This window comes from Erythrolamprus reginae, chromosome 1, assembly GCF_031021105.1.
Source record: "Erythrolamprus reginae isolate rEryReg1 chromosome 1, rEryReg1.hap1, whole genome shotgun sequence".
Taxonomy (NCBI): domain Eukaryota; kingdom Metazoa; phylum Chordata; class Lepidosauria; order Squamata; family Dipsadidae; genus Erythrolamprus; species Erythrolamprus reginae.
Genome location: NC_091950.1, coordinates 83,852,696 through 83,864,855, shown reverse-complemented (window position 1 = coordinate 83,864,855; position 12,160 = coordinate 83,852,696). Strand labels below are relative to the sequence as shown.

General features: G+C 45.0%; 1 protein-coding gene across 2 annotated transcripts in view; it reads right to left on the bottom strand.

The window, feature by feature from the left end:
• Positions 1-12,160, bottom strand: part of KNL1 (kinetochore scaffold 1) — a 41,758-nt gene that overhangs the window by 908 nt on the left and 28,690 nt on the right. For both annotated transcript variants that reach the window (XM_070756865.1, XM_070756874.1), the window contains 8 exons: positions 11,405-11,488; positions 9,930-9,969; positions 9,734-9,835; positions 8,531-8,631; positions 8,047-8,115; positions 7,512-7,621; positions 5,459-5,577; positions 5-127 (listed from right to left, as the gene is read on the bottom strand). In XM_070756865.1, the coding sequence (XP_070612966.1) occupies positions 5-127; positions 5,459-5,577; positions 7,512-7,621; positions 8,047-8,115; positions 8,531-8,631; positions 9,734-9,835; positions 9,930-9,969; positions 11,405-11,488 (748 nt within the window). The remainder of the gene's footprint in view (positions 1-4; positions 128-5,458; positions 5,578-7,511; positions 7,622-8,046; positions 8,116-8,530; positions 8,632-9,733; positions 9,836-9,929; positions 9,970-11,404; positions 11,489-12,160) is intronic.

Below are 12,160 nucleotides of genomic sequence, written 5' to 3'. Positions count from 1 at the left end.
TCACCTAAGATTGCCTGTGCATTTTTGGATACTGAAAACTATTGGGGATGTTGGATAATTGGCAGATAAAGAGAGTTCAACTTCAAACTTCGCAAGAGGCATAGAACTGGAGAACAAAAGGCTTAAACTGCATATGGAAAAAAAAAACCCAGATACATAAAGTTAATAATTATGTATGTTACTAATCAAGCAAAATCCCAAATGTCATATGAAATAGTTGGAAGAAGCAATCAGATTTAGAATGAAAAATTATGATCATGAATAGATAACTTTATCTTTCACCTAAACCAAATGATGTAGTGATAATCTGAATTGGATTCTAAATTGATAATTTGGTAAATAATAAATAAAGGTGAATTTGGCCTATTTGCAGTAACTTTCATCATGTAAACCAGAGGTGGGTAATTAACTTTCCCAAGAGGCCACATGAGAAACTGGGACTGTTGTGGAAGGCCATTATAGGCCACTCTGCTGCCACCTCTACTGTGGCCAGACAGAGATGGCTAAAATGCTGGATATGGCCCATGGGCTATAAAATGTCCAAGTCTGATGTAGACCATGACCATATTGAACTTGTTCTCTCTCACAGACTACTTTACATTGGTTTTGTATTGAATGTTCAGATGGTGCATCAGCTGTTCATCTCCTAAAACAGAATGACATGTCTACTTACCATGATTTAATAACATCCTGGATTCATTGACATAATAAATGTGTTATAAATAGGTTACTCTTGAAAAATGGTTGGAAACCTCAGATATGGCCAGTGGACTATTAATGTTTTTTTTAATATAAAAAACTTAATTGCTAGTTATTAGGAATCTTTGTTTGCTTCTACTTTTTTTTCTGGAGCTATTTTAAATAATACGAAATTATAGAGCCATAAATGGTGAGAATCTTTAATAAAGTTCCTTAATAAATATATCTTGCAGATATTCTTATATATTATTGTTTTTATTGTTGCATCCTGTTATATCCATCTATAATAATTCAATGAGAGGTGGTATAAAATTAATAATCAAAACTGTTAACAAAACTCTTATTAGATGTTTTTCTCATGCTAAGTCCACATACATAAATTGTGAGTGTTAAGATCTTTAAAAAAACACTCTGCCAGATCTGCCTGTTGGATGTTGTTGTTTTAAAGTTGCCTGTCAAATTTTATGTTCATAACTCTTTTTAGCTTTTATTTTGTTTACCACTTATTTTAATCTGGTTCTTGAATCCACTACAGTGAACCCTCGAGTTTTGCGTCCTCAAGTATCGCGAAAGGGCTATTTCGCGAGTTTTCAACCCGGAAGTAAACTCCACCATCTGCGCATGCGTGCCCTTCCACGCATGCGTAGATGGTGGAGTTTCCCCGCCGGGCAGAGGCTTCCCTGGGTCTTCCCCCTCTTTCTCTATGTTGCTTCTTCCTCTCTCACACTCTCTTCCTCCCTCTCTCATCTCTTTCTTTCCTTCTCTCTCTTTCTCTATCTCTCCCCCTCTTGCTCTCGAGCGGCCGCCTAGCAGCTGATCTGCTCGGCAGCGCAGCAGCAGCGAGGAGCCGAAGATCTTCGGCTCCTCGCTGGTGCTGCGCTGCCGAGCAGATCAGCTGCTAGGCGGACGAAGGAACCTTCCCTGGGTCTTCCCCGCCCGGATCTTCGGCTCCTCGCTGCAGCCGCGCGCCCCTCGCCTTCGCCTCACCTGGCGGGCGAAGGAGGGCGCAGCTCCGGCCGCTCGCCTCGGAGCCGGTCTGCCTCACTGCCTCCAGTCCGCGGCAATTCCCCTCAGCACGCTGCCGGATCCAGCGGGGGAGGGGGGGAAGCGAAGGCGCGGCGATGGGCAAGGGCTGCCAGTGAGCCTTCTCCGTCCCTTTCCTGCTGCACCGGTCTGGGGCCAAGTGGGCGGGGGGCGGCCGGGACCTCGCCTGTCTCCGCCGCCCGCATCGCCCCTCCGGCGGGCCGGCCTCCCCCGCCTGCCTCTGCTGCAGCCGCCACCGCCTCCCCGACTGGCACAAAAGGGCCCCGCCCGCCCCGCCCCGAAGCTTACCTTGCGGCGGGATTCCCTCCCCCCGCAGCCAAAACTAAAAGCCTGTCTCTTTTTTTTCTTGCGGCGAGCCCAAGCCGTTTCTCTCTCGACCGCAGCCGAGCTTCCCTTGGCCCCCTTTGGCCCCGTCGCCTCCTCCCCGCCTGCCTTTCCTCGCCAAGCGCACGAAAAAAAAGAGAGAAGGCTTCTACCAGAAGCGGGTGATGGCGGAGGAGCTCCGAAAGCTGGCTAGCGGCTTTTCCCCCGCAAGAGATCCTTCATGCCCCTGCCCGCCGTCCCCGGCTTCTGGTAGAAGCCTTCTCTTTTTTCGTGCGCTTGGCGAGGAAAGGCAGGCGGGGAGGAGGCGACGGGGCCAAAGGGGGCCGAGGGAAGCTCGGCTGCGGTCGAGAGGGGAACGGCTTGGGCTCGCCGCAAGAAAAAAAAGAGACAGGCTTTGAGTTTTGGCTGCGGGGGGAGGGAGTTAGGAAAGTCCTACTTCTCTCCCCGCAGCTAAAAACTCAAAGCCTGTCTCCTGCCGCCCGGTTTAGCCAGGACACGAGCGGCGAAGTGACACCCCCCACCCCAGCACTTTGAATCCCGCCGCAAGGTAAACTTTGGGGCGGGGCGGGCGGGGCCCTTTTGTGCCAGTCGGGGAGGCGGCGGTGGCTGCAGCAGAGGCGGGCGGGGGAGGCCGGCCCGTCGGAGGGGCGATGCGGGCGGCGGAGATAGGCGAGGTCCCGGCCGCCCCCCGCCCGCTTGACCCCGGGGGGCTGAAGGGAGCCGGGCGGGGGCTACTCCCCCAGCCGGTTAACTTGAAGCGCTCGATTAACCGGCTGGGGGAAGGCAGGGCATTTGCCTCCTCTTTCCAGCTGAAGGAAAAGCAGACAACTGCCTTTCCCTCGGTCGCTTCCCGGAGACCGCTTTGGAACATCGCTTTGGGAGAGGGGGCAACTGCTCCCAGTTAAGAAGCAAGAATCCACCCCCTAGCCAAACGGCTTTTTTCGTGTTTAGCGCTCGAACGCCGTGCTAAACAGGAAAAAAGCCATTTGGCTAGGGGGTGGATTCTTGCTTCTTAACTGGGAGCAGTTGCCCCCTCTCCCAAAGCGATGTTCCAAAGCGGTCTCCGGGAAGCGACCGAGGGAAAGGCAGTTGTCTGCTTTTCCTTCAGCTCTAAAGAAGCGGCAACTGCCCTGCCTTCCCCCAGCCGGTTAACCGAGCGCTTCAAGTTAACCGGCTGGGGGGAGGCAGGGCAGTTGCCGCTTCTTTAGAGCTGAAGGAAAAGCAGGCGACTGCCTTTCCATTGGTCGCTTCCCGGAGACCGCTTTGGAACATTGCTTTGGTTGTTCCTGCCTCTCCTGCACCAGAGAGAAGCGGCAAATGGCCCAGCCCTTCCCCCAGCGGCTTCACCGAGCGCTTCGGGAAGGTGCCGCCTGTCTTCGCTGTAAGAAAGGCAGGTGCATCCAAAGCATGCGGGGAAGCGGTTGGGGGAAGGGCTGGCCATTTGCCGCTTCTCTCCGCTGCAGGAGAGGCAGGAACAACCAAAGCAATGTTCCAAAGCGGTCTCCGGGAAGCGACCAAGGGAAAGGCAGTCGCCTGCTTTTCCTTCAGCTCTAAAGAAGCGGCAACTGCCCTGCCTCCCCCCAGCCGGTTAACCGAGCGCTTCAAGTTAACCGGCTGGGGGGAGGCAGGGCAGTTGCCGCTTCTTTAGAGCTGAAGGAAAGGCAGGCGACTGCCTTTCCCTTGGTCGCTTCCCGGAGACCGCTTTGGAACATCGCTTTGGGAGAGGGGGCAACTGTTCCCGGTTAAGAAGCAAGAATCCACCCCCTAGCCAAACGGCTTTTTTCCTGTTTAGCACGGCGTTCGAGCGCTAAACACGAAAAAAGCCGTTTGGCTAGGGGGTGGAAGTGAAAGTGAAATGCCGGCGGCTCTAGCAGCTGCTACAAGCAGCATTTCACTTTCCCTCCCAGGCAAAAAGATGCCGGCATTATGGGCTGATGGGGCCGGACTTCCCAGGCGGAAGGCGTGCCCCTCTCCCCGGCATCTTTTTGCCTGGGAGGGAAAGTGAAATGCCGCTCGTAGCAGCTGCTAGAGCCGCCGCCATTTCACTTTGCCTCCCAGGCAAAAAGATGCCGGCATTCTGGGATGATGGGGCCGGACTTCCCAGGCGGAAGGCGTGCCCCTCTCCCCGGCATCTTTTTGCCTGGGAGGGAAAGTGAAATGCTGCTCGTAGCAGCTGCTACGAGCGGCATTTCACTTTCTCTCCCAGGCAAAAAGATGCCGGCATTATGGGCTGATGGGGCCGGACTTCCCAGGCGGAAGACGTGCCCCTCTCCCCGGCATCTTTTTGCCTGGGAGGGAAAGTGAAATGCCGCTCGTAGCAGCTGCTAGAGCCACCGGCATTTCACTTTCCCTCCCAGGCAAAAAGATGCCGGCATTCTGGGATGATGGGGCCGGACTTCCCAGGCGGAAGGCGTGCCCCTCTCCCCGGCATCTTTTTGCCTGGGAGGGAAAGTGAAATGCCGGCGGCTCTAGCAGCTGCTACGAGCGGCATTTCACTTTCCCTCCCAGGCAAAAAGATGCGGGGAGAGGGGCACGCCTTCCGCCTGGGAAGTCCGACCCCATCAACCCAGAATGCCGGCATCTTTTTGCCTGGGAGGGAAGGTGAAATGCCGCTCGTAGCGTGGGCGGGCGCGCGCGCGGGGACCCCAGCTTCGCTTCCCAGCTGGGAAGCGGCCCCAGCAATGGTGTGGGCGGGCGGGGAAACCCCAGGCGCGAGCAACGGGGTGGGCGGGCGAAGGGCGGTGGAAGTAAAAACACCATCTGCGCATGTGCAGATGGTGTTTTTACTTCCGCACCGCTACTTCGCGAAAAATCGATCATCGCGTGGGGTCCTGGAACGGAACCCTCGCGATGATCGAGGGATCACTGTATTTGAATATTTCTCTATTCTTTTATTTGCTGCGTTTTTATGAATTTTTTAAAGTTTATACCATATTGGATAACTGTCCATTTTGTTCCTTACCCTTGAATTCTATTTACCAAAAAAATGTTTAACTTTTTTTTCTACCTTCAGCAAAATGGATTAAGACTCCTGACGATTGCCTGGACAAATCCATCCAGTTTTCTTGGCTGCAATTTCAGAAATGATTTGTCATTGCCTTGTACTAGGTTGAGGGAGAGTGACTGATTTTTACCTGGCTCACTTTGTGCCTAAGGCAGGAACTAGAACTCATAGCCTTTTTGTTTCCAGTCCTGGGCCTTTAATCACTTCCAATCTGCCTCTTATTCTAAAATGCACCATTGTAAAACTTCAGTGTTGTCAGTTAAGCATAAAATCATGGAGTAATTTGGCTGAATTATAACATGTATTTACAAACTGGGAAGAGTTTTTTAAAAAAAATATTTGAATGCACAAAGCATAAAAATATAAGTAGATTAGACAAGCACTTACTTTGTGTCATTCACTTCAGTCTTCAGCAAGTAAAATTTTCCACCCCATTTGTTCAGAAATTCTATCTCTTCTCCCAGAAGTTGACAGCGGTTCACCACGAGAGAGAGATCATGCAGTATCTGGTTGAATAACCAAAATAAAAGTAATCTTGATTATCATAATAAACACATCGATTTTGTAGAAAATATGTCTATGGAGATTCTCAGTCATCTAGGTCATGGTTGTGCTTTTTAAAAGAGGCATCTTGTCTTTCTGTTTTTTCTTTGAAGGCATTTTGCTTCTAATCCATGAGGACTAAAGAAGCTGTTTATATGAGAAGCAAAACATCTTCAAAGAATAACCAGAAAGTCCACTTGCCTCTTTAAAAAAGCATCTTTGGGACTTCTGGAAAATATTGTCAAAATGAACTTTTCATAAAAATAAATTCCGGTGATTTTAGTCTTCAGTCTCCCCCTCATCCTCACCGCCAACATCTCCATTATTCGGAATACCTGGAGGAAAGTGGTAGAGGTGCAGGGCATTGGCGAACCCTGCCTCCACCTGAACTTATCATTGTTCAATTCTCCTGACAGCAGTTGTCTCTTGACAAAATAAGTGCTTTATTTATTTATTTATTTGTTTAATTTGACTTCTATGCCACCCAATCTCGAAGGACTCAGGGCGGCTTACGGCAGTATATAAATTACAATTAACAACAATAATAAAAAGAAGTCAAGGAAAAAAAACTAATTCTAAAATCATCATTAAAACTAAGACAATTTAATAGCATACATACTAATCATTCAAACCAATTTGAACATGTGGACAAGCTAGTGGTTATTTTAGGGCCCCCAGGCCTGCCGGCATAGCCAGGTCTTCGTGACCTTACGTAAAACCAGTAGGGTGCGGGCCATACGGACCTTGGGGGGGAGTTGGTTCCATAAAGTCGGGGCAGCAACAGAGAAGGCTCTGTTTAACTGATGGGACCTGGAGGAGGCCGACTATGTGCTCTAATTGGTCTCTGGGAGGTATATGGTAAGAGACGGTCCTGTAAATAATCTGGCCCTGAGCCATATAGGGCTTTACAGGTAATAACCAATGCCTTGAATTGTGCCCGGAGATTAAGAGGGAGCCAGTGCAGCTTGCGGAGTATAGGTGTTATATGGGTGTACCGAGGTGCACCCATGACAACTCGCGCAACTGTATTCTGGACCGTTTAGAGTCTCCGAACACTTTTCAAGGATAGCCCCATGTAGAGCGTGTTGCAATAATCAAGACGGGAGGTGATGAGGACCTGACCGACTGTGCGTAGAGCCTCCGGGTCCAGATAAGGCCGCAACTGCTACACGAGGCGGACCTGGGCAAAGGTCCCCCTGGCCACAGCTGAGAGAGAGTTGTGGACCCAATCTGAAGGGGTTAACGTTTCTCCCCCGAAGACGATGGTTGGGACAGATCGAATAGTCCTTAGGAGGAAATGCCCACAGCCACTCAGTCTTGTCTAGGTTGAGTTTGAGTCTGTTGGCCTACATCCAGACTCTCACAGCCTCCAGGCACTGACACATCACATCAACTGCTTCACTGAATTGGCATGGGGTGGAGATGTATAATTGGGTGAGCTATTGATGATAGTTCACCCCATGCCAACAGATGACCTCGCCCAGCGGCTTCATGTAGATGTTAAATAGTAGGGGGGAGAGGATGGGCCCCTGCGGCACGCCACAAAGGAGAGGCCGAGGGGTGGACCTCTGCCCCCCCACTAACACTGACTGCGAGTGACCAGAGAGATAAGAAGAGAACCACTGTAAGATGGTGCCTCCCACTCCCAGTCCCTCCAGTCACCGCAGAAGGATACCATGGTCGATGATATCGAAGGCCGCTGAGAGGTCAAAGGAGCACCAGGCCAGAGGAATGTCCCCTATCCTGGGCCCGCCAGAGATCATCTCATAAGCATCATGAACTAGTAAAATAATAACTTTGAGGACAGTTTTAAGAGCTTTACAGTATTTATTCTACATTAGTGCTTTATTCGACATTAGTTAATGAATTCTAGATTTCCTTATAATTAGTTCCTTACCTCAGAAAGTTGATGCACTGTTGAGCATTTCTTTTGCCATGAATTTTGACTGTCAATAAACTGAAAGATAAGCTTATGCACTAGATTTTCAGTAGGCGCAGCTTTTGTTTCTGGAAAAAACATCAAGTAAAAAAAATATTATCAAAAATTATAGCTATATTTAAATCATTTCATGTTATTTTATTTATTAATTTATTTATAACATTTATATGGCTGCCCATCTCACACAAAGTGTCTTCTGGTGGCATATAACAATTGAATAAAACAACAGATAATGTTTAATCATTAATACATGTCTCCTTTGTACAATTTTACCAAATACATGTGCATTATCGGTTACTTGTAAAATCTTCCATTTCCCCACAACTTTGAGTATTATTTGGCTAATGCAAAGAAATATACTACAGAAGAAATTAAAATTAGAAAGTAAAGATTCCTGATATCAGCCTGCTTTTCCTAGTTTCTTCCATTTCAACAATATGTTTCTCATGAATCTCTGGGTATTCGTTAAGATTGTAAAATATTGCAATCTTACCATCCAATAATGTTTCAAAATCCAGACTAACAATCTCCCAGTATAACTTGTTTTGGAAAGTAGCATCATCTACAAAAAAGCACACACGTTGTGAAGCACATCTTCAAAATTGGGTTATTCCATTTCTAGTACTGCATAGAGTTTCTATTACAAATAGTATGACTTAGGGTGATGTGTGAATCAGATTTATTGACTTCTGAATAAATTGGATAACCACCAATACATATTTCCAATATTGAGGAATATTTATATGGCGAGGCAACTTGCTATGTCAGTCTCTACCATAAAACTGTCCAGTTTAGATAATTCAGTATTTACAATCTATCCTTCTAGTGCAAAATGTTCCATTGCAATAAAAAACATAATTTTGCATAATAGTGGTAAATTATAGCCACAACAAATAGTTAAATTCAAATAATTTTAAACAGTTTTTATAGAAGTGCCATAGAAGGAAGGTAAGAGTTCCTGTTGTTTTGCAACTTACCAAAGGGCTGTTTAAATCCCACAGTGAGCTCAATAGACTCATAAAGGAAAGTAAATGCTGCCTGGTGATCATTCCATTGCTTTATTTCCCACTCAGAGAAGCTGAAGAAAAAAACATAACAGAGTCACAGATTAATAATGCTCTTTCCACTCTAGGAAAGAAGTATTTCTACACTAGGCTACTAGTGCTACTAATATTAATCAGTTCTGTATTACCGTACTTTCTTTAAAATACTTTTCTTCTTTGGAGAAAAAAGGTAAAAAGAAATAGGTTCCAAATGGAAGAAAGGAAGAAAGCAGAATTCTTTAATCAAAGTCTTGTGCAGAAGCCCCCCCAAAAAACTGAGTTTCACAGATTAGAAGAGAACTTCTAGCAGTATCAGTGTCTCTTTAATTGTAAGATTAAATTAATTAATTGGTCTAGTGCAGTGGTTCCCAACCTTTTTTTTGCCTATGCCCCACCTAAGCATCTTTAAAATCCTCATGCCCTCCCCGTGACATATAAGTCTTACTATTCAAAAAGTGAACTCCTACTCATGTGGAGGAAGCCTAAAAAGGCCATTAACTTGGTTTAAACAAGGTTCCAATTGTCCCTATTAAAAATCAAATTGCCCCATGGGGCATGAGCCCCACATTGGGAACCAGGGGTCTTGTGGTTAAGGCATCAGTTACAAAATGAGGGATGATGAGTCAAAGGCCCATCTTTGTTATGAAAACCACCTGAATGACCTTGGGCCTCTCAGCTCAACTACCTCATAGGATTGTTGTTGTGTGGAAAAGAGGAAGAGGAAAATGTGTTGAGTATGTTTGCTGCCTTTTGTTATTTGTGACAATACGAATAAAATAAAAATAACATAAAACAAACTCTGTCAGTTAACTTCAAAACCATGCAGACTTGCCTGGATACACCCCCCACATACATACTGAAACGGAGAAGTTGGTCTTTTAACTATTATAGGAAGACTCCGTTTATTTTCCTAGACTATTTTATCAATATCAATAGTTTTTTTAGAGTGAGTAGTTATATTGTCATCCCTCAATGAGAATGAGCAGTAGTCATGAAATAATCAAATTAAACTTTAGAGAATTCTCTGTCAATTGAGATTATTTTGTGATCACAGTTAAGTTCCCAAAGGGACAGCATATATTGGGACAGTTCTAATTAGAGGATGAATGGCATTACAAGAAAATCCTCTTTACTTACTTGTATTTCTCTGTAAATTCTTGGCAACTTCTTATGTCTCTTTGAAGCTGATTGATTGCAGAAATTTTCTGTTGCTTTTTATCCCTAAGATCTGTTTGCTCTCTGTAAAAATGCAACATGTGAATAACATAGAGATGTTGAAAGCCTACATATTTTATAGGTTGCAAATATGGGGTATTTTGGTGTTAAATATTACCTTTGAAGATCATCTTCTTGGGATTTGTAATTTTCTAGTTCTAAAATTAAAGAAAACTACTTTTATAATCTGGCAATAGAATCCAGGTAAAGAATCGAGATAAAATACAGGAAATAGTATAAGGGCAGACTAGATGGACCATGAGGTCTTTTTCTGCCATGAATCTTCTATGTTTCTGTTTCTATCCATCCCATTTATTGTAATTAAACACATCCAGCCCCATAATTCCACACAGCTGTACTTTCCATTCCATTATCCAATCCCTCCAAAGCAGGTGATGCTAATGTGCAATTGTGTTCATGCCTGCCAATTTTGTGCAATACTAAGAACAAATGTTCCATCCTAAGCAGCTCCAGGATTTGGAAAGAAAATAGACCATCCACAAACTCAACAGCGTTGCAACATTTCAAAGAAAATATTAATTTTGCTATACTTAAATACAGGCACACATGACAAGCGAACATGACTAATATACAGTATATGTGCTTACTGTCTTCCAGGTACGGCCCTGGGCAGGGGGAGCCGCCTGACCTGTTTGCCATACTTGGGGCGGGGGGGGGGGGGTTGGAGAACAAGGTGGCAGGAGCAGCCGAGTGCTGCCTTGTTGGGTGGCACCTTGCCAGGCGGCAGCTTAAACACCAACAAGATTTACAGCTGAGATGGCTTTGGCCTCTACCAGATGCAGTATGGTTTGGCAGTAAGGGCGGCGTTACCGCATGCACAGCTGACTGGTGGCCTCCCAGAACCCAACTGGCTGGTGCCAGATACAATGGCATAATGAAGCAGCAGCGGGTTATGGGCCAGGGGCCAAACCAGGGAACCCGATGATGGGAGATGACCGAGCTGCCTGCTGTAAAGGAACTGGATGCCGATGCCAGATGGTTGTTGAGTGGTGGGGCTGAGGGGGCACGGTTCCACCTACAAAAAGTGCTGGGAGGCAGTAGCTCCCAGTGCTGACTTTACAACGGACTGCTATTGTTACATACTCAATCTGGCCTGAATAAAAGCTAATTCTACGGTTCCAGAGCGTGTTTGCTTCTGTGGACAGTTAAGAATAAGAGAGGTAAACTCTGGCTAACAGGTGTCAGTACATTTCATGTACTTCAAATATTCCCTATATAAGCTCTATGGAGGAATGTCATCAGTTTACTTTATCCGGTTTATATGATTCCAATAATCAAGAGATTCTGAATGGTTTACGCTCTCACCATATGTAGACTAGATTAAAACAGCAAAAATAATCAAACAATAATTCTAACTAAAATATTTTTGTTAAGAAATTATAAAAATCCTATCATCACACAGGAGGAATACTATTAAAATAATATAATCTTTATTTTTAAGTAATAATGGAGCCCAAAGGGTTTTTGTGCCTGAAATGTTTTTGTAAAAGAACACTATTATAAATGTCACCCTCATCTATTGAAAATTAATTCTGAATCTTTTATCTCATTTAAATAAAAAAGCCTACTTACCTCTCTCAAGATGTTTTACTTTGGTCTCATGTTCCTCCATAGCATAATTGACAACCAACTCAGAATCATTCAGAGTAGCAGTTTCTAAAAATCAGGTAATGTTTAACAAAGACAGAAATTGTTACACCTCAAACAGAAGGAATAAAAAGATGGAAATCTCAAGTAAAACATTTATATAATTGGATAGAACTGCTTGGAGGAGGAATGGACAGTCTGGAGGTGTTTAAAAAGACTCTGCATTGGTTTGGCTAGAACTAAAGATTATATTAGAAAATGGGAGTTTCTCCCTGAGGATGAGGATATTCACTGCAAATGTGGCACTATTCATACAAGTCTCCATCTTTTACAGTGCCCTCTGGGACCAACTTGCACACAGAATGACTTGCTGGTCGGAAACATCTCTGCCATTAACGTGACCTGGTATTGGGCTAAAACTATATATATCCATATATTATTAAAGTTTTTAAATATCAAATTAATAATTTCCCCGTTTCTAGTTTCTGTATTTCTGACACCAGATGAGAAACTAATTTCACAAGAAGTTATTACCTGACATAGAATGTGTAAATTTAGTAAAATAGTGTATTTAAACTAAGTGTTGCACCTGTGGATAATCTGTGTAGCATATCAATGGTAAAGTGATCAGAAACCTAGAAACAGTATTTTTGTCATAATTAAGTTCCAGATACAAAGAGGAGTGAGATTAAAACATCAAATTTATAAGGAACCAAAGTCCTTCAAAATCTATGGTTATTC